Source organism: Ixodes scapularis, unplaced genomic scaffold (genome assembly GCF_016920785.2).
Source record: "Ixodes scapularis isolate PalLabHiFi unplaced genomic scaffold, ASM1692078v2 PGA_scaffold2__306_contigs__length_199485367, whole genome shotgun sequence".
NCBI lineage: Eukaryota > Metazoa > Arthropoda > Arachnida > Ixodida > Ixodidae > Ixodes > Ixodes scapularis.
The window spans coordinates 10825609-10851915 of record NW_024609857.1 but is presented as its reverse complement, the minus strand read 5'-3'; the positions used below and the strand labels follow the sequence as shown (position 1 = coordinate 10851915).

The 26307-nt window shown below is 45.0% G+C and overlaps 1 protein-coding gene across 1 annotated transcript in view; it reads right to left on the bottom strand.

Moving 5' to 3' along the window:
• Positions 1-3808: 3808 nt before the first annotated feature.
• Positions 3809-26307, bottom strand: part of LOC8036364 (plexin-B) — a 138748-nt gene continuing 116249 nt past the window's right edge. Inside the window, exons 12-31 of the mRNA XM_042291695.1 lie at positions 25897-25989; positions 25726-25810; positions 25167-25339; positions 21343-21488; positions 19611-19850; positions 18902-19078; positions 18711-18807; positions 17897-18253; positions 17224-17400; positions 15834-16077; positions 15081-15223; positions 14797-14990; positions 14093-14381; positions 13101-13254; positions 12841-13005; positions 11908-12077; positions 11071-11231; positions 8661-8949; positions 6143-6217; positions 3809-5705 (exon numbers count right to left, since the gene is read on the bottom strand). Of these exons, the coding sequence (XP_042147629.1) occupies positions 5598-5705; positions 6143-6217; positions 8661-8949; positions 11071-11231; positions 11908-12077; positions 12841-13005; positions 13101-13254; positions 14093-14381; positions 14797-14990; positions 15081-15223; positions 15834-16077; positions 17224-17400; positions 17897-18253; positions 18711-18807; positions 18902-19078; positions 19611-19850; positions 21343-21488; positions 25167-25339; positions 25726-25810; positions 25897-25989 (3537 nt within the window). The 3' untranslated portion in view covers positions 3809-5597. The remainder of the gene's footprint in view (positions 5706-6142; positions 6218-8660; positions 8950-11070; positions 11232-11907; positions 12078-12840; positions 13006-13100; positions 13255-14092; positions 14382-14796; positions 14991-15080; positions 15224-15833; positions 16078-17223; positions 17401-17896; positions 18254-18710; positions 18808-18901; positions 19079-19610; positions 19851-21342; positions 21489-25166; positions 25340-25725; positions 25811-25896; positions 25990-26307) is intronic.

The window sequence follows — 26307 nt, the reverse complement described above, 5'->3', positions numbered from 1 at the left end:
TTGGCACAAGCAGTATCCCCCCCTCACTCACCACGACTCCCCTCCCGTCGTTCGACGCGCCGGACGGCTGCTATCGTAACTGCAGTGTATTCTATGCAGGGATGGGCAAAATACGTGCAAGTATGTATCGAAATACAAATACAAAATACTTCGTCAGAAATGTATTTAATTACAAATCTAATTACATTTCCAAAAAAGCATATAAGTACAAGATACAAATACAACCAAATGTATTTGGTCTCCTCCAAATACGTTTCCAAATACATTCCTCAAAATTTGCGTCGGCTACTTCAGGGCACCTGCAACGGGTTTCTGGGTATCTTATTTTAATTTTGCATCGCACACTCGGGAGTTAGTGCGCGAGGCTCTAGTAGCGTACCAGAAATATAATCACAACAAAATGTAATGAGCTTGGACGTAATAGGTGAAAAAAGTACAGAGCTTCAAGCAGCTTTTTTTTTTTTTTTCGATTACATTTTGGTATAGACCAACAAAGAACCGAGACGACCAAGACGCGCAGCACTAGCTAGAGAATTTTTTATTGTTGCAACCCGCACCAGTTACGAAAATCTGGACGACCCCCGCATTTAGAGAGTTCCAGGCAAAAATATGCATGGAAATCAGGCTGGAAAGCATCACAAGTTGTCACATGCACTTAAAAGTTACTAAACGCTTGTGCTTGATTGAGAGACACTGCATTCGTTGCAGAACTTAGTTTTCTTCCTGTTCTGAACAGTGACAATAAATTTGAGGCATGTATTTTCGCTCACAAAATTGTATTTATTTACATTTGTATTTAAAATACCCACGTTTTAGTATTTAAATACACACGTCAAATACATTACCCAATTTGTAATTAAATACAAATGCAAAATACACAAAGTATTTGAAATACGTATTTCAAATACTTGTATTTGAAATACTGCCCATCCTTGATTCTATGGGATACGCACGTTTCGAAGCACAGCGTCTAGATGGTGTTCCGCCGTTCTCTACGGCAGGAGAGTAGCCAGGGGGGAGCTTATGGAGCTTCAGCACCCCCCCCCCCTCCCCCCGATTATGCATTTTAACCCCCCTCCGCGTCTCCATACCCCAAGTCATGAACGTCCCAGCGTTCGTTGGCAGCAGTTGGCCGCGACGCCAACTGCTGCCAAGAACGAGCATACGACGCCGAAAGCCAGCATCTTTAGCCGACAAGTAACTGCAGTTCCTTGTTTTTACCGCGCCTGTTTTTGTTTCTGCGACTGTCGCCGCCTGCGGAACGCGCGCCACTTTTGAGTCGAAAAGATCGTCTGCTAAAGACGCCGACTCTCGGCGCCAAATGCTCGTTCGTTGGCGGCGTTCGTTGCGCCATCTCTTGTCTCCCGTGCGGAACGGCGCCGTGTTGTTTAAAGACCGGTGGCGTCGCTGCGTTTCCATAGGAGCTAAGCCTTTTTCTTTCTTTACTTTTTGCTCAGGTAAATTCGCTCTTTACAAATTTTATTAAAAAAAAAAATGCACCATCTGTGGGCAACGCTGCACAAAGTCGTAGCGCGATAGGTTAAGAAACCGAATTTGGCGGTCGATTTAAAGAGCCTGGCCTCTCCTTGAATCGCCCTGTACTAACGCTGATGGCCATGCTATCGCCCAATATGCCATAGCATGTACCAGCCCGCCGCAGAAGGTGAAATGGGCATTTCCACTCGTCTTTGACCAATGGTAGACGTGAGTTACTCCTCTCTTTTGCAGGAAAAGCCAGGTTGGGTAAGGCTATTTCAATTATGTTAATTTTTTATTTTTTTTTAATTAAACGCGCGAGCTGGATTATGTTCTTCTGGCGGGCGTCAGAATGATAGGCGACCTTTCGCGCCTCAAGGAAGATAGTTATCTAAAGCGACACCCCGACAGTTTTCAACGATTTTATATGCATTAGTACTTCGAGTTTCTCCTACTGGTCTGCTATTTCGTTATAAAATTTTAATCCGACAAATAAACACGAAAGGACATGATGGGGCCCTTTCCCGAGAAGGCAGTCAAGCAGAATACTGTCCTGTCCGGTCTCTGCAGTTTCGTTTGTGTCTGCGATTTACTTTTGATGAAATGAGGACCCACTGAGGTTAGCAGTCAAACTGCTCCACTAATTGTTCCAGTTTTTAGGGTGTTTTGTCACGGGACGGGGGATTAGTCGGTGACAGGTCAAGAACAAAGTGGAAGTTTCTCTCACCCCTTGCCACTTCAACGGAGCGAACGGTGAAGAGGAGGTCGCCTCCTCTCCAGCGTTCGCTCTACTAAAGTGGAAAGGGGTGGGAGGAGCTTCCACTCCGTTCTTGACCTGTCACCGACTATTTATTTATTTATTTATTTATTTATAGACGTATCAAAGATGACAGCGACCGGACGTATATGACAGAACGTCAGAGTCAAAACGCTGTCACATCACCGCCGCAGATAGCGGGAAGGCCCATAAGATACCGTTCACGCAGTGATGACGTTTCACCAAAAACACCCATGAACTTTTTTTTTCATGCTGTATTGCTTTTTTAAGCGCGTGTGTTTGTTTTACTAAATACTAATTACAACCCAATGAACGTGTAGGTTGGGAATTACCCTCAGCAAACCTGTGCGTCTGGAGCTTAGTGACGAGTAAGTAAAACAAGCTGCTTCGCCGGCTGAGAGCAATGTTCTAGCGCGACAGTATCTTTACATCGTTCTCTCTGTTCAATAATACTCGGGTCCTCGTCCATATGGCCAAAAGGAAGCACAAACCTTGACGGTCGCCGAATTCCCCCTTCTCCTCTTCTTCGCACCTCACAATAAACGCTCCCATCTTTCTCGCTTTCTTTTCGTTCTAATTTCTGCTGTTGAAGTTTCAGCACTCCCCGTGGAAAAATTGTCCCGAAACATACAAACTTCATAATCTGGCATAGAGCTTTCACGGCGTTCCATGAGCCATTCCACAAAGTGGAATGGCTCATGATTTTCTCTTTATTCTTGCACTTATTTTACGGGTATCATAACCAGGATTTCTGACAATATACGCTATTGGCTATTCCGTACCCCAGAGAGGAGGCCGGAAGGTAAGCACACACAAGCTCCGCTGCGGCGGTCTCTGGCTTGGACTCTGCTGCGCATGCGCAGTGGCCGTCATCGCGTATACTGCAGTTAAAGGGACCATGAAATGAATGAACAAGATGATCCTCCCCTTTTCAAGATGACGTCATTATGACCTCATGCTGACTTCCTTGTTTTTCATATAAGCCTACATTTGGTTATTCATTTAAGAAACTCTAGAACTACATATTGTTATTAAAGTAAAACGGTCTTGTGGTCCCTTTAGCAAGCAGCGCTCTTCACCTTTCACAGCGCATCTCCTATTAATTTCAGCACTGAAAAGCGTAAGCTTCCTTTTTTCTCTTTTTATGTTTGGCATGGTGTGAAATGATGAGCCGTTTTTGCTTGCCATTTTTTCAGTAAATCCGTCCTAGGTGCCACCTGGTGAAATCTCTGCAGAAAAACCAAGGCTCCCCACATATTTTTTTTTTAATTTATTGATTTTTTTTAGGTTGATCTCGCAATATTCATACTTTAAAGCAGCATTTTGTTGATATTAACCCCAGAAATTCATTCATCACCCGACAGACAATAAATAGTACTTGATATATTTACCACTGCTGATGTTCTCGATGTGAGCGGCACAAATATCATAGAAGTGCTTTCTAACTAATTATCAATATGGGATATTGCATTTGGTGGATACAAATCCGGATTATTTTCGTTTCGGATCCCACTAAGTGACCCAGCAGCCAAATGAAGCAACAGACACACGGAAGACATGCTCAAACCTGCTCCTTTAATGACGGATGCCAGCAACACGCTACACAGTGAAGCGCTCTGCTGCACAACATTTTTGTCTTTATTTTGTTTACTACAAGGGAGAGGCCAAGTATCAAAAATATGATGGTAGGATGCTGTTCCAGCCAGTCGCATTGAAGGTGAACAACACAGGGTCCTGTACTCTCGCGGCAGTCAACGGAACGTCTAGAAAACCCAAATGACAGCACCTGTGCATTGCCACACTTTTTTTTTTCTTCCCTAGTTCCGTTTTCGTTTGTAGCCCGAAGAGAAAGAACTGACTGGTGAAAAAAAGAAGGGGACCAGATCAAATCGGAAGCGTGAGATCGGCATATCACAGGCAAAACATGTACAAACATGGAAATGTATTTTGCTAGGAAATCGAAAAAGTGGCCAATCTCCAAAGGAAGCGAAGCAGCATTGTTTTAACTATAGACATTCCGTAATATCTCGAACAACATGGCTCGACAAAAAATGCCTCATCTCAGATATTTACACTATACGCACACCAGGCTGAAAACTTTTAATGCACAGCACTTGACTTAACTGCAACAAGGGGACTCGAACGATGCCGAAATGTAGAATTTTAAGTTTGTTTCAGCTAAAAGAAACAAAAAAAAAAAAATGCTTTGCCCATGTCACCAACAATCGACTTGCCCCCCTCGAGTGGCAACTTGCCAGCTATGAAACAAAGTACTTAACTCAAATACCGCTTCTTTAGACAGCAAGAGTTGGAGCATTAGGTATAATAATGCCATAAACAGGTACGGTATATATATTAAACACATTTACAATTGGCTCAAAGAATAAAATGGAAATAAAATTGTGGGGCTGGCAACGCTCGTACCACCTAGTAAAAATGGATCAGACCCCTCTTCTGCATCCAAAGACAAGATCGCCGAGCTTACTTCGGCAATCCTGGGACTTGTGTGACTTAGATGGGCAATGCTGGCAGTCTTTCACAATGGTTGAACGCATTGCATGGCTTATCTTTTGCGCAGAGACAAAGGGGGGCAGGAGAGGGCCACATAAACAGACCTTTCAAAAATGATGCTACTATACAAAATGTACAAAACTGGCGATGAACAACAACTGCAGGCAGCCTGTGCCTGCAAAGTCTCGATGAGTAAAATCGGTGTCCTGTTAAAAATATTTTGCAGTTAGCGCATAACCTCAACTTTTCTCTTTGCTCCTACGAGAGCCCATAGTATGCTACCCATCCTCTTTACCGTGAGTTGTGGATGGGATGAGGAAGTTCAGTGGTCCAACGTCTATCTCTTCCCTGCAGAGGCACATGTATGTATAAATAGAGTTGACACCGGCAGCCAGCTGTTTCTGGCTGCAAAGTGCCAAAATCACCCTGCTTCCGAACCAAAATGAGAAAGTAGAACTTTTTCCTTTGTTTACAGTCCGCCCCGACGAGAAAGAAGGGAGCGGGCACAGTCTCTTCCTGCTGCGGTTCCTAAACGTCTCGCGGCGGAATGTTCCGCCGTTCTTCCGCACACATAAATTACGCGCCTCACTCATCCACACGCACGCACACGAGACACACCCTCACAGTTTGCACGCTGCTCCGCAGTAGGCTGGGAGAGCCGTCCTGCGCACGCACACACACACCGCCTGTAGTCTGGCTGGCACCCTTGCTGGTGGTCCGTTCCCGCTTTGCATAGTGCGGCTGCGCGCACAACACGTCAGTCTGTTCCGCGTTTGTGACTGGGTGCACGGCAGCTGTCCCCGGGGATGGTACCGACGACACAGGAGCAACGTCAACACATGGAAGTCTGTTCTCCTTCGAGTGTGCACGCCACGTTGAGTAACTTGTGCGAGAAGTGCAGATTCCGACAGTGCATGTCATTCTCTAATCCGGTCAAGACCTGCCAAAAGAGAGAGGACAAAGCTTCAGATTTCGGGTTTACTCGCAAAGTGTGAATCGGCCAGTCTGGATTAGGCCGGCTCACACAAGTGGGGCTGCGACTCCTTAGCGTGTGGTTTTTTTGTAAAGTAATGGCCTCCAGCCATCGCCTAAACATCTCCATGCATGGGTGGTCAGTTTGTTTCTCATAAATAATGCATTTATCAGAACGTTCCTTCCTCAGTCAGATGTACTTGGGAAGAGTGCAATATATGTTATAGTTTTCTCATATATCTTCTGTGCACAATAAAGAATGACAAATAAAAGTGCTAAAAAAGTCCTTATACATCCAGTATCATCCTTGCAGCAATCCAAAATTTGACCCAAGATGTGCTCAGTGATGACAACTCGATGGGTAGTGAGGCATAGTCTATGGTATATTCATAAAACCATTCTCACCTGCTCTCTGTATTTAGCGGCGTAGACATACAGCTCTTTTACAGCTCCTGATGGCTCGAACTCTGAGGAATGGGCCTGCAGAGAGATTAGAGAGGGTCTTAACACAAATCCATTCTTAGAACTCCAGGTCTGCCACAGATTTTTCTGAAGCCTTGCCCCTTAAAAACAATATCAACCCTTGCCAAAACAACAGTAGAACTTCTAGAAGAACCACATACTTTGGCTTTGAAGAAAGAGAATGCAGTATTCAGGAAAGGCGGGCCAAATACATTGTATTTTTATTTATAAACAGAACTAATGTATGCTTCCCACAAAAAAAAAAAAAAGATTATTTCTTTTGATTGATGTGCATGAAGCAAAACAAGAAATTGCAGCCCAGGCAATGTTGCACTAGAAAAAAAGAAAAGAAACTGCAGGAATATAACCAAACTCTAGCAAATGTTTCTCAGTAGTACTACTTCTGTCCTCAAAAAGATGTTTCTGGAATAAATGTAAAACAGACTTCCTACAATGCCCAATATGAATTTCTAAATTTAAACTAGAAGAAAAGTAAAAGCGCCTTCCCTACAACACTACTTCCAAGTGTTCACTTGGGCTCATAAAATAATAGGAGGCTCCACTAGATGTAGACTCCTGTAGAGATGTTCAGGTTCTTCTACTTGAGCCATAACACAAAAACTTTCTAACAACAATTTGGCTATCGTCCCATTTCATGGGCTGGAAAACTAGAAAAAGATATGTCACCACAATAACTCAGCATTTAGATTGGACAACCACTAACGGAGGAATAACTACTGTATTTTCCAGTGTATAAGTTGCGGTTTTTTTCAGACATTTTTCTTGGTGTGTCTTATACGACAATGTGACTTATATGCATTTTTTCTTTTTAATTCACGGTGCGACACCCTTTATTTTATGCACCGCACGCCATCTTTCGTTCAGCACCGTAACTATGTAGCCACATGGGCGGTGTTTCCCCCTCAAGGAGGCACTGCTGTCGCAGCACTCTCCTAAACTTTTCATAACTGACTTGGAAAGCGAGAAATGTTAGGGTTTCCCCAAAGCGGTTCAATGTGGATAGGCAAGACTGTGAGAATAAAGCTTTTACAGCATGTTATAGACGTTGCCTAATTCAGCCATGGTTCCATATTTTGCTTCAGTCTAGTAACACTGAAAGGTAAGTGGGCTGGTATACATGCATTGCAGAATATTTTCTCATGTCTTTCTTAATTTCCGTTTGATGAGCAGTTTTTTTTTTCTGGCATGTCCCAGCCGTGTTGCTACATGTAAAAGGAAAGATTGTGCCTAGCTCATCTTTTAGAAGTACCGAAAAAAAAGTATGTCAAGGTTTATCCCTTTGCCTGCGCATCGATGCTCGCGTCGTCTCCGGGCCTAGGCTAGGCCTAGTGGTCCAAAGCTTGGTTCACGAGTGTCTAGCTCGTTAAATTTTCGTTGGCTCGGCATGTGTTCGCTCGAATAAAGCCGACTACCCTTTTATTTTTTGCGCGTTTTACGTCCTTTTGCTGCGAAACACTCGATTGCCCCCACCAGACAGCGCCATGCTATGGGCATTTCTCGCGAGTTGAAACATCAAAGTTGTGCTTAAAACGGTATGTGTGATCAAGCCGATTGTGCGAAGCTCCAATTTTGTAATATCGATGCACACAAATCATTGTGTGAACCGTGCAAAGAGGTGCGACTTATATGCCAACTTTTCCAAGAAGAAGGCTCACTATACGGATGTGCGACCTATACAAGGGTGCAATTTATAGTCCAGAAAATACGGTACATTTAGAGCCATATTATGCTCCTATCAGTGAGCTCAGTCTTATAAATTCCCCTGAGCCAAATATCTGCATTTAGCCTGACAAATGAACAAACCATTCGAGGTCCGTGGTCTCAGATGTTTAATTTGAACACCGAAGCTTCCTCTAGCGCAGGGTTCTAAAATATTTCAATCTTGATGATTGGTTATCTTTCTTGATTGATAGCTGAGGAATTCTTCCTGGTCTCAGCATCGAAGCAATAAAGCAGTGCAAAAGTACATAGACTTTCTGAACATTAGTGCACAGACCAGGGAGTGCTTGGCTCATGGTTACTATCTGTCAATGGATGGCTCAAATCTGCTAAGATAGTGCTTATTTGGAAGAACTTTACTTTGAAACAGGGACACCCGGTCGAAGGAATTCATGGGCTCGGGGACTTGAGAGTATCCTGGGAAGCTCTTGAGGGTACCCTGGAGAGCTTTTGAGTGTGCACTGGGGAACTTTTCAGGGTACTCTGGAAACCCCTTGAGGGTGCCCTGGGGAACCCTTGAAATTACCCCAGGGAAACCTTGAAGGTATCCTGGGGAACCCTCGAGGGTACACTGGGGAGCTCTTGAGGGTACTCTGGGAGCTCTTGAGGGTACTCTGGGAACCCTTGAGGGTATGCTGGGGAACCCCTGGGTTCCTAGGAACCCAGTTCGAGAATTCAGGCTCTAGAGGCACTCTAAGGGAGACCATCGCAAGGAACTCACGAGGGAGAGTGCCTGCATGGCCGCACACATCTCCTGGTCAGTGACCTTGGGCTGGAGGGCGATGCTCTGGTAGAACTCGAGCACCTTGCGGCGGTATTTGGGAATGTCCTTGGCAAAGAGCAACTTGTTCGAGGGCGAGTCCTTGCCCAGCCGGTGCTCGCACGTAGAGCAGGCGTCCATCAGGGTCTGGGCGATCACTGAGAGGCACGAGTCCACGATGGGCGTCTTCTGCACGTCCAGGATGAAGTCCGGGTTCTTGATGAAGTTCACCCAAAACCGCAGGGGCAGGCTGAAGAGAGCAAGAAAAATTTAAAAGTGAGAGGGGACCATGAGTGAACATTCAACCTATAGGCCAACGTGCTGTTTTCAAACAAGACCACATTTGCCCACACCAGGTGTGGGCACTGCTTGTGCGCAGAAACTAGATTCGCCTGTGACGACAGCGCCACTGCAGCGGTGTGACATCCAAGCTGCATGCTGGTGTATATGATAACAGAATTGGACATTGCAACTCTTGCTTATATGCCTACTGTACAAAAGTTGAATCTATCGACCATTTCTTTCTGTCTTGTTGAAGGTTTATCGACGGATACCAGTTCCTGTTGGAGCGGATCCTCTTGGGGATTGGCATTCCCCTACTTTCTTTTGAGGCAATTACTTAGGGCTATGCTCACAGTGGGGTATGTAACGCTGTGCACAAATTTATTACAGTCTTTAAACGATTACTTAGTGAAGCCTTTCTGAAATCACCAATTACCCGAAGCAAAAGGCTCGCGATAATTCAAACTCGGATATTTCATAGCTCTGATTAATTCAAACAAATTTCAAAATTCCGGTTGTTCCACTATGTTTTGGATGCATTCATAAGCCGCTTAATTCAACAGGCGTTTTCGTGTAATTCATTATTTGTTCTCGCGACCCCGTTGAGCGTGCTTCTTTCCGTGCACCGGTGCACTGAGGAGAAGCAATATCTGTTGAGCTCGATTCCACGGGTGTTGCTTCTCCGTGGTGCACCGGTGCTCAGTACAAAGCGCGCTCAACGGGGCTAATAGTCGAAAATAGAAAACACTTTTGCTGGGTGAACAAACTTAAATCTGTTGCGAGGCGCCATGCGATGTCTAAACAGTCCACGACAGACAACGTTTTTGAGGGATGAATAATCTTATCATACATTTCACCAATGTTTCATGTGTAACATACCAGCTTATGATTTCATCTTGCATCGTATTTAGATGAATTTTTGATAATTCAAACTTCCGATAATTCAAACAAAAGTTGTGGCTCCCTGGGGTTTGAATTAATGAGTTTACTAACAAAGAATAACACACAATCTAACTCTTCGAATCCTTGGCTAATATTTTCCTTGGACAAGTGTTGCGAAGACTTTCGAAAACAATAACGACACACGAGTCCTATATTTCATTTTAGTTTAAGTCCAGATGCAGCCGATGCTACAAGCGTGAAAATGTGGCCCTGAACAGTGCTTGCACTGCACGAGCAAGCGTTCTAGGCAGAGACACTGAAAGTCCGGAGCTCCCCTTGTAGCTTCTGCTTTGCTCACACTTAAAAAGTGAAACGGAGCATAGTGCCACGGAAGGAGCAATGCTTTGGAGTAACAACACTTCTGCCACCTTGGTATACTTCAAATCACTGTTGCCAGTTTTCTCATGTTTTATCTGAAATCGCACAAAAAAGCTTTCAATCTTTCGGATATTTTAAAACAATTCACAACAGAGCAAAATAACATTGCTTGGACTCCCTGGCACTGTATCGCAATATTGGGAAGTTTTATTTTCAAACTGTGACAAACGCCAATCATGCCCGCACTTGCGCTGAGCATCAAAGTGGCGGTGCCCAGAAGAAAATCAAGGAATGGGCACTGGCACTCTAAGCATAGCTTATCTAGTGGCCCTAACTTGCCCACGACCTCTTCAATAATGGCAAGGTTAATAGTAGGAAAATTGAAACCTGGACAGAGGGTCCTCATTCCTCTGCCACGAATATTATATAGTATGTTGCGATTTAATTATAAACTGTCAAGTCTTGACTGACTGCTCTTCCCCCGAGAGGGTTATATCACATTATTTTGTAGCGTACAATCCCTTTTGCATTACTCGTACTGAGGAATACCACTAATTTTCCAATGCCGATCCACCATTGCATGAATGTGCTAATCGAAAGCTGGTCTAACCAGGCTTCCACAAAAAAACTCCCATCGAAACGTTGTAGTACTAATCAATCAGCTTATCAATTTCCACTATCCAAGACTGCATTTATTGAACGACTGCTCATGCTAAACAAGACTTAAAAAGGACATCTTTGCAACTATGCTTTAGGTGCGACTTTGCCTGATGTGTAGAAAAATTCAGTAGACTTGTCGCAGCAAAAAAGGGGCCTTGATGTCACTCACCAGTTGCTCTTCCAGGCATGGGGCACTTCAGGATCAACAATGCCATAGCGGTGGGCTGCCTCGTCGAGCAAGTCGAAGAGCCACTTGATGGCTGGTGGAAGGGCCTCGTTCACCGTGAGGATTGTCTTGAGGAAGTCCTCGACAAACTTTTCCACAGTGCCCTGAAAGTAATGAATGGTGGATTAACAAACTGTCACACAACAACAATTACAAACACCACTGACATTGTAACATTATATGTCTAATGGTCTGAGCCCCCATTGTAAAGGTAGATCAATCGGCAAAAAGAAGCTTGAGAACTGCCATATGTGATAGACTTCCTCTGGGACTCTGAAGTGAGCATGCTTTGATTTCTTCCACTGATACAAACGAGCATATGTGTTTATGAGGTCAAGCCCTTATGCTTCAAAAAAAAAGAAGGAATTAAATCTCAAAGAACATCTACACCTACAAAGTGAAGATCCTTCAAAATCCTTAGCAAGCGCCTTGCCTTCAATAATGCAAATTAAAGAGGAAACTTGGGACATATACTAAGCAGGCGGTTACACCACGTATCTAAAGTTCAGCATCTCTGGTAGGAATATTATTGACCTGAACAGCATGGGCAGGGTATCAAAGGTCTAATTGAAGAAACTTACTTGCAAGGATTCTGTTCTTAAAAATTGTGAAACAAGACAGAAATGTTGCAGGGACTGGTCTTGGGGACTGGAGATGTTTGTGCAAGATAAAAGTTTTGCCTGGACATCTGGCATCTTTAAGCACTTCCAGTGAACCCAAACATTTCCTTCCCTGTTCTGACGTCTGAATAGCAGCCTGTTTGGCAGAAGTGCCCCGTACCTTGGTGGAAAGCAGCCTGGTGAGGAAAATCTCGGGGATGGCCTTGTAGTGCATGTCCTTGGGCTGCCCAATGGTCTCATCCTCCGGCTTGACTAGATGCCAGTACTTGATGCCTTGCTCCAGGTCACAGTGGGACACAATCGGGGACATGGAGTTCAACGAAACATTGCCTGGAAAAAAGCCACACCATCAAGGTCACGTCTCAGAAAGGAAGGGTCTCTTGACTTCTGAGCCCACAATATCAAAAGGGTGGAGTAGAAAGTGGTAACTTTTACATTAAAAAAAAAAAGTCAAGTGCAGGCAAGCTGGTGCAAGTTTATCATGATGGCATGACCTGAGATCCGTTTTTCTGCCTCTTGTGTTGTTTTTCTTTTTCCATCCTAGACATTTGTCATAATGGTCTTACCATTATGATAAATTTTTAGATATTGAATATATTTGCACATTCACTGTCACATTTGATAATGATCTGAAAATATGTTGCAAAGGACATGTATTACATGCAGAAGCATCTAAGAATATATAAAAAAATAAAAACCATGCTTTCTCAGAAATATATTATTAATGATTGTGAATTGCAGTAAAAAAGGTGGATGCAGCATTCTTTTCCCCTTTTAGCAGATTCATCAACTTTATCATGATAGACTTAAATGCTGATGCTATCTAAATTTTAACACTTGTTGTTCAAAGCTTTTGCAGCTATTACAACAAAAATTATAAGGTTGTACATGGCAGTGGCATGATGAGGCACTGTCATGTACTACCTCATTATGACTTCATATCATGTAGCACACTTTTGCAGTGCTGGCCGCTTTGCAGGAAAGTGCACTCAATGGCTACTACCAAAATGAAACCTAGAAAGTGGATCACACGTGATATAGGGACCCACACTCTTAGCTTAACCCGATATATTAACCACGCAACTATACTTACAGTTAGAACTGAAGCTGTCATTCTGCTTCATAACGAGGCTCATCACAGCAGAGTCCTTGACGCCGTAGTGCCGCAGTGTGTTGATCTGCCGCCAACCGCTGACTGTTTTTGTCGTCAAATCCTCGTCTGCCAAGATCAGGTGACCCCCTCGTCCATGGCGCCATTCTGTAAAGGAAGGCAATGTCTCTATTAGCATTACTAAAAAACAAACTGCACCGAAATTTAGCAAAAAATGATGACAATACAGAAGGCTGACCTACCGAGGTCTACGTCGTAGATCGACGGCCTCAAGGAGAATGGGGTGTTCTTGTACAGGGTGTCCAGGATCTTGCTCTTCACCTGGCTGATGGTGTCGCAGTCATTCACTCTGCAGTGCACCTTCTCATCTTGGTCCTCTTGGATCACTTGGATTGTCTAAATGAAAAGGAAGGATCACACTAAACCCAGAGTCTTTGAACAAATAATCATACCATTTTTGGACCATCGCCACTAAACATAACGGAAGGTGCCTCGTTCTCTGGCTATGCTTTCATGACACATTACCCTTTATTTATTGACCTATACATGCCATAAAAAGCACCGATAACAAAAAATTCAGACTACAGCTATATTAGTCAGGACATGTCGGCTGGCGTTACGTTCTCACACCCCTGTACCTTTGATAACACTCTGCACGACTTGAGAAGTCGAGTAATAAACATTTTTATAAAAGTACCGAAAGGAGGCGCTGTTGCCTTCTGCGTCCCCACGAACTGCCGGTCAAATGAGGGGACACATAATCACCACCACTGCAGCGCTTCTTGCAATGTTCATGAAATACTTTATCAGCTAAAAGACCGGTTAGCGAGAGGTATGTTGGAGATTTCTTAATACTGCCACAAGACGCTTATATGTTGAATAGCGCAGCATAAGAACCTCACTAGATCCCCAACTTCGTGATTTCTGTAGAACTTCATTGCGCCAAGAACCTTGACACCAACAGACCCGGAAGGCCAGCCGAAACGAAGTGACCGGATGTCTCTTGGAAGGCAAGAAATGGCTTGTATTTTTAGACGCGAAAAGGGTCCATAGGAATCACTTGTTCTGTCCCAATTGAACCAGATGCCTGTAACTGCTGCTTCGCCTTCCCGTCTGCTTATAAATTCTCTTTACCATTCCTGTTCGGCATGTCCCGTGGCCTGAATCAGACGGTCCAACAAAGAAGTGCACACCACAAGCTCGCTTGTGCTTGATTCGATCCGGTTGCACTCACCACGAGCTCGTAGTCGACCTGTTCGCGCAGCAGCCTGGCCTCGAAAAGGGAGTAGCGGGCATCGTAGGTGATGGTGTCCACAGGCCCCTTCTCCACCTGGTGCTTGATGGCGCTGAAGAGCAGGAACAGGGAGCTGCCTGCATAGTCTCGCAGGTAGTCGTACATGCTCAGGGCCAGCCAGTTTGTCAGCATCTTCTCCACCACGGACTCGGTCCGGCGCAGCATTAGCTGCGGGTGCTTGGTGTTCACCGACTTCTCGATCAGCTGGAGTAGCAGGGTCCTCAGGACGCTGCACAAGTGAGGGAGCAGAAACGCGTAGATGACGCGACGTTCCGCAGTTTACTCGGAATAGGAGACAAAGGACCTCGAATTATGCTACTCAGTAGCAGAGGTGGATGGTGAGGGAGATAGGGAACAAACTAAACAGTTACATGTCCCTGTTCCCAAAGTTACCATCTTTAAAAATAACCCCTCAGTAACACATTACACTACTAGTTTCGAGGTGAATAAACTTGATCGTCAACATTCGTAAAATCTCTATGAAACTATCTGCACTGTACCATTTGTCTCAAACAACCAAAACGAATGGTCATAGCTGGCACAGCATAAAATTATAGAAATTGAAAAAAGGAGAGAATGTAGACGAAATCACTAATCCAATTCACTTGTGTCTAGACGGGCGACTTTTAGTCCACACTACTTACTCAGTTCCATACTCCAGCCTCCCCATGAAAATGATCATCAGCAAGGAGGCCACGTTGACCCTGTCACGAATGGTGAAGGACTTCTGGCTCTCCAGGGTGTTGATGAAGGTTACGAGGAAGCTCTTGTTTAGGATCAACTGTTGGAACTGGGACATTGCCACTTCATAGTTGCTGTAGATGCCGTTGTTCTTCAACTGGAAGGGGATGGAGAAGAATTCAAATCCCCGTCGGTCTGCCGTAAACCCATTTACAGCGAGCTATCAACCGGGAAGCTTCTGAAGTACCTTGTTGTCTTGCAACAGTGGGTGGTCGTACACACCAGGGAAGAAAACCTTCATCACGTAGGTCCGGTGGTCTAATGTTGGGATGCCTACGGACTGCAAGTCATTGGTCAGGTCGGTGACAACTGTCTGGAGCTCTGCAAATGCTAGAACAAACAACAAACAGTTAAGAAAACAGACAAAAATGCTTCTTGGTGCTAAGATTATCGCAATGAAAACTGTTCAGCCCTTTTCTGTCCCCAAATTGTGCCAGTTGCCCTTACCACCCAACTTTCATGTGCAGAACAACAGTATGATGTATATTTTTCACCCCATAAATATTAATAAATGCTTTAAGTGCTACTAAATTATGAACTCCAACAAAACAGAATCCCACAAGTTAAATTTACAATTGTCTACTGCCACACTGATACTGAGACAACTTCAACCTGACCATCCTATGAACAGTGTGCATAGTGAATAAAGTAGAGAAGGTGCAGAGCACTGGCTAATGCCTGGTAAGATGGATCACACATGAAAAAGAAAGAAAACATTTTGAATGTTTGGTGCGACCAATTTCATTTTTTGTTTCATCATTCGTTTTATCTTACGATGGACTGCAGTGGAGGCTACAAGCCATCCCAGCTACCTCAGCGCTGTGAACACATCATGCGGCTACGTGTCCCACGTGACTCGGCACATTTCTTGAAGCTCACTGATACTCACACTATCGCGAGATGAAACGGAGAGTAGTAGGTAATGGTAAAAGCAGATCACCCTGTTTGCATTCGATGCGGACACTCTTCTCAAGGTCGTCCATCTGCAGCTGAATTCTCTTGTACTCTCTCTCGGCCTGGGAGCTCTTGTGCTTCAGCACGGCCAGGATGACCACGCTGAGCAGAACCAGAGCCACCGCGCTGGCTGCAAGCCCTCCAATGGCCTCCGGAGGAAAGCCATACTTCTTGGCCACTTCGTAGCGCAGGTAGCCCACCTCAAAGCGAAGGTTCCCTCCAATGCGCACCTGTTGAAATGAGCAAGGAGAACCCATGTCTAGCACGTAGTATTTTCTTACACTGGTTCCTAAATCTCGGGAAACTTGCGAACCCTAACAGAAGCGGACAAGCAGAAGGGGACACGCACATGTCTCTCTGATTAGCACAACAAGCCTCGTTAAACTCATTCGTCATAGACACCTCTCCAGTAACAGCCCCGGTGGAGAGACTGGAAGTACTTGCATGGTGGAACTTTATTTGTAGGCTTCTCAGGGGGATTGCAGTAAAAAAAGAATGTATGACCAAGGAAAACATAATGACCGATAATGCTTTTGGAAGTCCACGGATGAGGCAATAAGCAACTCTCGTGCGGCAATTTACTTTACATGGGCTTTCGCAGCTGTAGAGGACTGCCATTATCATTCAAATACTAATCGACTACTTTCTTCAGACTGCTGTTTAAAATTAAGGATTGATCTATAATTGTAACCAAAGAATGTCAACTTGCAAGAGTGAGCAATATTTCTGAGCTCCATGAGGCTAATTCGGATGTTCCCCTGCATCAGCTGCTCCTCCTAGCACGCCGGTGCAAAGTGGTGAAACTCGACATGTGCACCGATGCAAAATGTTGATGCTTGGCACGCGTACACATCATTTACAATTTCAAACTCTATTTAAAATTAGACTAAAAGAACCGAGCACAGCATAAGTGTGCATGCATGTACCAAGAAAGAAGACAGAAAGATGAACAAACCCTTGTGAAAGCCTCAACATGGACTGGGAGCAGAGAAAAAAGATAGCAAAACCTCAGCTCTCTTCTTTCTGGCTGTTCCAAGTTGGAGACTGCCAATGCATTCTTCCACCCAAGTTAGTGTCTCAGCAACAATTCCTGCTTAAAATTTGACCACTAGCTAAGATCTCCAGAGTTAAAAAATTCTGAATTTTCTAGTAAAGAGCACTAAAGAACTGATCTGCCAGGTAAAATTATCGTTGAAACTGTTTAACAGCACAACGAAGCATAGCATTAGAGCTATAAGATTTGAGTGTATGCAGCTGCTAGCAAATTTGTTACCCTTAGCCCCATGCTATCCTTGCTACAGATTGATTTCATACTTACAAGATACAAGGTTTTTCATTATTTTCAAATGATGCAGTTAAGAGCAGAAAAAACTCACCACAACCATGGGAAGCCCATTGTCGGTCCAGCGTCCTACTTCATCGGTGCCCGAAGGCTGAACTTCGGGAGGCAAGCAGACTAGTTGATTCATGGCCAGTGAAGTGATGTTGCACAGCCGGGTGCCTATCGTCACATTGACCTCCGATTCTGTACTGGCGAGTCTCAAGTTTTCCCCCTGCAAATGATGAAAGGCCTTTTGTAGATGCAACACATAAATCGAAAGGATATGTACAGGTTAGAGCACTAATCTTCGAGACAAGACTGCATGTCCGTCTCAGCTCTGCTTGTTCCAGTTTAGCAAATAAAGGGAAGCACAGCAATAGGTATGCATAACTCCTGGCCATCGGAACGCATACAATTAGCAGCACCCTTGAAGTGCGTATTCAGAAAAAGAAACTAGCACCGTGTTTTCAAACTGTCCATTGATAACATATAAAACTGTTGCAAGCCTGCTGTGGCTCAAATCTATGAAGCCTATAAATTGTTGGAACCCCAGTGCAGCTCAAATCTATGAAGCTCAACGATTGACCAAGCCAAGTTACCTTTCATTAACATTGGACGTTAGAGAGTATGAACCAAGACATAAATCCAACATTCTGAGAGATAAATCACATCTTAGAAGTACCACAGAAGGCCACCGAGAGCTACCAGAGCACGACACTCCTGCTTACCTCAATCACCAGCGACTCCCCCTTGTAGAGCTTCACACCGTTGCCGTCAAAAGGGAAGAGCTGAGGGTTGGGCACATAGACGAGGTCCGAGTGCAATGCCGGGAAGTTGCGGGGCAGTTCCCAGACGCTGTCCACGTCGTCCATGGCGAAACCGATGCGAAAGCGCCACTCCTCTCGAGCGCTGTTGCTGCCGACATCCTGGTCGTTGTTGTAGCTGCCGCGAGTCGCAGAGTTGCCGAACTGGTGCTCCTTGCTGGACCCCTTCTGCTTGGCATTGCTGGGCGGTTGCCGATAGGCCTCGGCGTTGATCGGAGGGGACGGGCAGGACATGAAGGACGGGGAGATGACCTCGCAGACCTGAAAGAGAGTAACCCAGGTTCTCCCCACTCTGGCTACGACCGAGAAAATTGGCACTCCGTGTGCCACGACCAACATGCCACGGAGAAACACCGGAACTTCTGTATGTCTGAATAATCCACCTGCTGCTTGTCTAGGGCAGCTCTCTCTGAGAGCCAGTCTTCTGGAGAGCAAGCCACATTTCCCATCACCATTGTTTCTATTACACAAGCGGTGAGGTAACTTTTGTGTGCATTAATCAAAACTAAACAAGGCTCCGCTCGAGACTAAAACAGTGGTGTCGACTTCACATGTACGAGTCATTGCTTGGACATTTTGCCTACAATTAGAAAGCGTGGAAAGACAGCAACCTTGACAGCATAACAATTCTCGCTATTTTAATATGAATGCATTTTCGAGATAACAACCCTTATCATTCTACAAGTCCAATGAAAGAACTGACACAACAGGATCATACCGTTTCATTGAGGACTTGGTCCTCGAAGAACACTGCCATCCTTGGCTGCTGCACAGCATGCAGGTTGCTACCAATCACCATCACGCTGCGACCTCCGCTGCAATTCATGGACCATGGTTAGCCACTCCCACGAACACACAATTTTTCCAAAGCAACTACAAGAAAAACAGAACACAAATAGGTTTGCGTACCTGATGAAACTCTTCAACGGAGATATCCTCAGGATGGTTGGATCTTCTGCATACGCGAAGGGGTTCGGTATAGACTGGGACGCATTGTCGATCTTGAGAACAAGCTGGGAGACGTTGTAGCTCGGTATTGTAGACTTGCTCGTTTTGCAGGAAATCTGACTGTTGCTCGCAAGGGTCCTAAAATACAGAGGGTCAGGGAAAAAGATGAGAATAAATATAGACCCTCGCCTCGTCTCGTCTATCCTCTGCCGAACTCTTAACAGTATATATTCGAGAAGCAATAAAAAATATCTGATTCAACAGAGCTGATGCTCAGCAAAACAAAACCTAACCTGTGCGGAGCGCAAGTTTGTCTGCTTGTTTTGCAGGGGTTGTTGTGACAACAGAACGCCGAGCTCCGATTGGTTCTGATTGAAGGATAGTGGGTAGACCTGGATGCTAGCTGCCTCCAGGCCTACCCAATATCCTCGCAATCAGAGCCAATCAGAGGTTGGCGTTCTGATGTCACCATAATCCCTGCAAACGAAGCAGGCAAATTTGCGCTCCGCATAGGACCCCAAAAAACCTAGTAAGCCTCGCAAAGAGGTTTAGCTCCTTCACAATGAAGTTCATCCGAGGTCTAGCATGCCTTCAAGAAAGAAACCCTTGCCGCTGCATCGTGGCATGTTTAAAGTCTACTGAGACATAGGAGAGCAACAAAGGAGCTCACTTGTCCACGGTGCAGGGTAGAGAGTCGAGGAAAACTTCGAGACGGCTCCCAACGTTCAGGTTAGAGCCACTGATGTAGAGACGTGTGCCCCCGGACTGAGGACCCGTGCGTGGCTGCAGGTCCTTCACAAGAACCTGCTTGTACTGGAACTTCTCCTTGGCTTGGGTGATGCCCGCGCGATTTCCCACAACCACATCAGCCGTCATCGGTGTCTCGCTTGAGCCCGTCGTGCAGACCACGCTGTATAGACAAGCAAATGCAACATGTCTGTCATTGTAGATGGATGAAGGCATTGTCGATAGTTTCTTGTGGCAATATTGCCCCGTGCGTTGTCCAGTAGTCTGCGCACATGGCTACCACACAGACGTCTGGTGTTCGAATCCTGTCCATGGTTAATATTTGATTTTTAGTAGATCCTCTAGAATTTCTCGCATAATCGGGAAATGCTGATAGGTACTTGTAGAGAAATGCACAACAGATGTTGTTGCTATAAAAGCGGCCCTGCATGGCTGCAGCAAGTTGATCTATCGCCAGTGTTCAATGAGGCTACTACGCCTACATCGACGTCTGCAACGCCGATGTAGGCGTATACAAGATGGAGACTCTTGTATTTGTTTTGTTTGGCACAATTGTTCACCACATTAAACCTTGAGTTTCTCCAGTTTCTATGTCTTTGTCACTCGTTATTCGTGACAATATTACAAAGGCAAAATATGAACACGCAAGTTAGAATATCAGGATCCTAAGCAAAATAATCGGTTTACCATACAATGAATTTAAATTAGTTACACAAAGTATTTCCTCTTTCAATGCTGATATGCAGAAAAGCAGGTGATATGTAGCCCAGTATATTGATATAAGATTCAACTCGCCTTAGTGGCATAGGCGGGGTTTTTTAGAAATGGAAGTTAAATTTACAGGTTATGAATGCAGGTATTTTTTATAAACTTGCATGAAGGATGCATATATGGCTCAACAATTTCTTTAAATGCTGTTAGAAAAGCAAAGGATTGTTACAAAGAATTATGCAGCAAGGAAAATGTCACATTAAGAGCAAACGTTTCATTTTCTATTTGTTCGACTGAACTCCAACCATCCTCATGAATAAAGTACATGAAAAAAATACACCTAACAAAGTCTAAATAAACAAAAAGATGTAGTAGATCCCGTCAGAGAGCGACATACATAAATGTCGCCATTCCTGCGTAATTATACTGCAGTAAAGTTCCTACTCGTATACAAACTTCGGCTGAGACATAGATGTGCTAGACTATTCTTATGGAAATCAAAAAAGGCTGTAAAACAATTGTATGGGTTCAGTGACTTCATAAATAAGCTACAACTCTAATCTTCCAAGATGTAGACCACTGAGAGAAACCAAGTTTAGATGCAGCATATTCTTCCTTTTTTTTATTTGGCCACAAACTTGGTGGTGCCATCTGTCAGGTAGCCCTAGCACACTTCCGGTTCGCATATATTTCTCATTTCTAGCAGATCATTCTTTCAACATAAAAGCGAATTATGTCCGACAGCGCTACAAGCAAAAATTAACTGAAGATAGCACATAGATTTGATCTTGCATGTATACTGCAAAACCTGCCACCCAGTTTAAAACCTGAAATGTACCAGGGCTATTTGCACAGATGTGCCAACATGTTTCAACTCGTACGAGAAAGAGCGAATAGATCGAGCATGGGCGTTCGGTGAACGACACAGGGCGACTGCTCCTCACCGAACAGAGACGTTGTAATCGACCGGGATGCAGGGGATGCCTCCGATTTTGATCTTGTCGTAGATCTCCTCCTTGCTGGTGCCAAGGTTGCTTCCCTCGATCGTGACGAACGTGCCTCCCTCGATAGGCCCGCTCAAGGGATGGATCTGCAACAAACCGGGAAGGAAATATGTTGAAGGACAACTCCGCTTCATTGATGCTTTTGAAAAAAGAATGCAGTCCTCTTCAGTATCACCTAGGAAGACCACACGTCAAATATTATAGTTCTGTCTAAATGTTTCTTAAACAGTCTGGCAAACTTTGCAACTCCCCAAGTTGCCGAAATCGGCTGACTTGAGCGGGCAAATTGAGGCGCAACCAACGGCGCTGTCAAGGCTATGGCATGGGTGTAACCAACAGTGAGCTGAACATCATCTCCATTACACCCTTTTGCTTGTTTCTTACTTCTCCGGGCAAGTGTAACAAGTGAAGTCAGCAATGTATCCTCTTGGTGCTCAGCGGTGTCCACGTGATTGGCATAACGTGCCAGCACAGCGCGCTTCTTAAAAGCCCTCTGACCGCCCTGCCGCAGTCCCACCGTTACCATTATCTCCCGCGTCACAACCGCCATCGTCGTTTCACCGTTTGTAATTACTGTCCGTCGGAGTTTCGTCCACACTTTGGACACTATGTGCGAAGACTTATGCGGCAGTTGTACAGACGTTGTCGAATGTCGTAGACAACAAAACGTGGTGAAGAGTGTGGTGCAGACGACACTTAAGCCTGGCACATGTCCTCCCCGATCCCGCCCGTCGTTGCGGAGAGGATCACGTGACATCTCCTACCACGTGATAGCTATGTTCTTGGTGGCCCTAGGCCAATGTGCCGGACGGAGCTGAAGTTTCGGTTTTGATTTCTGCTTGTGTTTAAAATTACATTTAAAAATGTATATCCCCTTTTTTGCAAAGCAAATAACGTAGTCTTTTACAAGGGCTTTTTAATGAGAAATCTTTGGAATCGAGCGGAGTTGGCCTTTAAAGACATTGGGAGCAGTTTAGTAGCTACTCGCAAACATGTGTTTGCATGTGTGTGTGCGTGTGTGTGAGAGAGAGAAAGAGAGGGAGATCATACTGTAAATGGCTCAAACTTTTAAAAACCTAGCATTGCAACTCGCAAAAAAAAAAATTTTACTACATTAGTACAATGTTCTACTGTAATGAATACATAGCATACAGCTCCAAACAATAAAATTTCGTGCCCACAACACAGTCTCTGAGTTCGAACCTCGAGAAATATTGAGCCCATGAAAACAAAGTAGTTCACAGTACTTAGGATGCTGGAACAAGCTAGTGGATGCGCTGGTGACATTCTGCACTTTTAATTATATTAGAAAACAAAGTGCGGTAGAACAAACAAAAAAAAATAGAAGTTCAGAAGGTCAACAAGAAGGAAAGGGGAGGGGGGTGGAATCTCTAAAAAAAGCAAATAAAAAAAACAAAAAAAAATGTTTTTTTTTTTTTTTTTTTTGTAGAAATCTATTGCAATGCACAATACAATTTAAGGAATGATTCGCACAGACTTCTATATCCACAGAAAGATTACCCCTGGGTGGCGAGAAAATAAGCCGCCTTATTTTGTAGTCGCCCGGATAAATACCATTATTTGGTCTCGCAAATTGAGCCCCTTCTCTTCCCCTACCTCAACAACAAACACCCAGGGGAATCATCCCCATTCTTTCTCTTCTGTCACCACTCCAGAGTCTACAGAAACAGGCCACCACAATCCAATTAGTCGCAAAAAAAAAAAAAAAAAGAGGAGATCTCTTCTTACCAGCAAGCATGCAAGCAGCAGGCAGAATATTCAGAACTCTGATTAGATTTGGGCTGCGGTCGATTTGGGTCGGCCGCCTTTATACATATTACCCAATTAAACGCGACGGCGCCTCGCGCGATATCGTCGATAAACACGTGAACCAAGCCCCGAACTGCGGCGGCGATGCAACAAAAGGAACTGGTCTTTGGTCCTCTTCCCTTCCTGTGTGCCATAACAATTATCTTCCATTACCGTTAATCCGTTCCCCCGCACCAAGCGTGCGTGCCGTGTGTGCTGCTGCTGCTTCGACGTCCTTCGCACGGCGTCGACGGCCCTCTCTTCCGGAAATGGAACAACGGTCCCAAATAAAATGGCCGCGTCAACTTTTACGATTCGCTCGTACCGCGGAAGAGCGCGCGTTCCCCGCGCGCCGGCCTCGCCACCAACGAACGGCCGCGGCCGCTAGTAATTGAATTTATTCCGCGAAGGAACAAAAGTTTCCTTCTCCTAGTCTCGCAATTTCGTTTTCTTTTTTCTTTTACCTGTACTAAGCTAGGTTATTCGGCTTCTGAAACTCGCAGCGACAGTCCTTTTTTTATTTGTTTATTTACTTTATCGGGGCCGTTTGTGCGGCGACGTTAACCGAATGAACGAATCGACCGGCTAAACTTGTTGATGGGAATTTCGGAAGAAAAAGCGGGATAAACATCGACAGAGGAAAGAGAAAGCGAATGTTGACGGGAAAGAAAGACGAAAACGAAATAAACCAAAATGAAAGTAAATAAATAAAAAAAAAAAAGACGGTTCGCTCTGCTAATTTGAGAGAGGAGCCTCGACAATGGAATTAGCAGAAGGACACTAAGGAAGAATCCTCTAAATAACGTTTGTTGGCTCGGAAGCTTGTGCGAGGAAGGTACCGTACGCGGTCGATAAGCACGCGGCCTTATTTATCCAGAAATGCTTCGCTTTTTATGATAGTACGAACTGACTGGCTTTATTTTCGTGGTGATCTGCATTTGAGAGGGTCCTTCCCAGACTCTTACTAGAGCAACGGATAACCAGGAGCAATGGCCGCTTCGTCCGTAAACAACCGAGTCACTTTGTTTCCCCGTTCTCTATTGTTGTTTGGTTGTCTAAGGACACGAACGTGTTTGGTGGAGTTTGCCCTCTTCGTGCCTCCACAACCAAGCATAATAAAAGAAAGTTGCGAGTGCTTGGCACCTGTTACACAATCGCCGTTCCAACTGCTAGCGTTACGTTTGGGCAGGCACTGCCGGGAAGAGCGGACCGTGCAAACAAAGTCTGGCCCTACTCATTTCCCACTAGGAGTAGGGCCGTTCGATTTGATTGCACCGGTGAAGAAAAGTGTAGGGCACTGAACTTCCGGCGTGTGTATTGAGATACGACCGGAAACACACCGCCCTACGCTTTTCTGCGCGAAAGCGGGAGCTGCAGGCAAATCAAACGAACCTACTAATGTTTCGCTTTTTTTTTTTTTTTTTGTGTGGGGGGGGGGGGGGGGGGGGGGATTATTGGTGAATGACAAGGTTACCAAAGGATGTGTTCTTGACTAACCTTCAAAATTGCGTTTGATAGAGTTGTTCGACAGATGGTTCGGATAGAGTGATTTTAGTCTTCCAATCGTGTTGAATGGAAAATGTATTTTGTATCGCGGTTGTTTCTATGGGTAAGGCTTATTCTATCCTAGCTGTATACATAGATAATGATTTTGTTCTATTTCACTAATGCTGATGAACTTTTTTTTTTTAATATTTAAACTCGCTCCCTGCAATATTGCCCAATGACAATGCAATTTTCCTCGTAAATAAATAAATAAAAAAAACACCCAGTACATTCTTAAAAGTTGGTTTCTGCGCGCTGGGTGATATATAGTTAACAATGAGAGGAGAAAATAAAACCTTTAATTTTCCTCCCAAATACCCGGTACATTCCTTAAAATTTAAGTTTCACAATTTTTTTTTTCCCTGTAAGAGCGCGTTTTGTACGGACAGGTGGGAGAGCCGGGCACTGACCCAGTCGATGCGCGGAGGCGGACAGGTGGTGGACACCGGCTGGATGCACGAGTCGGCCGTGGCGCACGAGCCGCCGCACCACGAGCAGCGGTACTTGGGGTCCCGCGTCAGGCACAGCGAGCAGTCGGGCCGGCCGCCGTGACTGCCCAGGAGCTGGCACTTGTACAGCGTCACTGCACGGGGAGGACAAGGTCCGCTTTCGTACATCGACAGACGCGAAACAGAGGCCACCGGCTGGTTGCGCCACAAACAGCCGTGTGGCAGAAGCCCGATTCAGACGGTGCGACTCTGCTTGCAACTTCACCTCTACTTGCAACTTTTTTTTAAGCCAACGTTTATTGTAAGGTGAAAGCGAGTATACAGAGGGCTGTTTAAAATTAAAATTACCTCCCTCGTGGCGTTGAAGAACGGCCGTATTTCTATCCGGTGTGGTTGAAGACGCCTTCAATCCGAAACTATCCAAGGGTGCAAGGCCCTCCTGACAAGACTCGCTTCTACGTTAGCTGATCCACGTCGCTTTACACAGCCGCGTAGGATGTCCCAATGAAAGGGTTCTCACCGTTCGTCTGGCCGATGAAAGTGTCTCGGTTCCAGAGGACGGTCAGAGTGCCTTGTTGCTCGGGCAACTCGCTGTCGTACGTGTACTGCAAGAAGAAAGAACGAATTCTATTCCCGCTACTTTTAGGTTCATTTCGTCGAGTGACGGGCTGAGGTGGACGGCATTTTTTACCACAGCCTGGGCGCAGATGATCTTGTTGTTCATCACCCGGGCCTGAACCCTCTGCTGGGCGCCCTCGATGCCCAAGACGCAATGGAAGTTGTCCTGCGGAAGACACGGGCCCTCGCTCAAACTCGCGTTCGTAGAAAAATGCTCTCCGAACTACAGAAAATTAAAGCTCATGAAACAAACTGCCATCATGCACGTGCAAACCCCCCCCCCCCCCCCCAAGGAAAAAAAAAAAGCAATTAAGAAATAACGAATGTTTGACATTACTAATTCCGTCGTATTTTCATCTTTATGGGTAGCGCGCGCGCACACACACACACATAAACACACACACACACACACACACACACACACACACACACACACACACACACATATATATATATATATATATATATGTATATATATAATCCC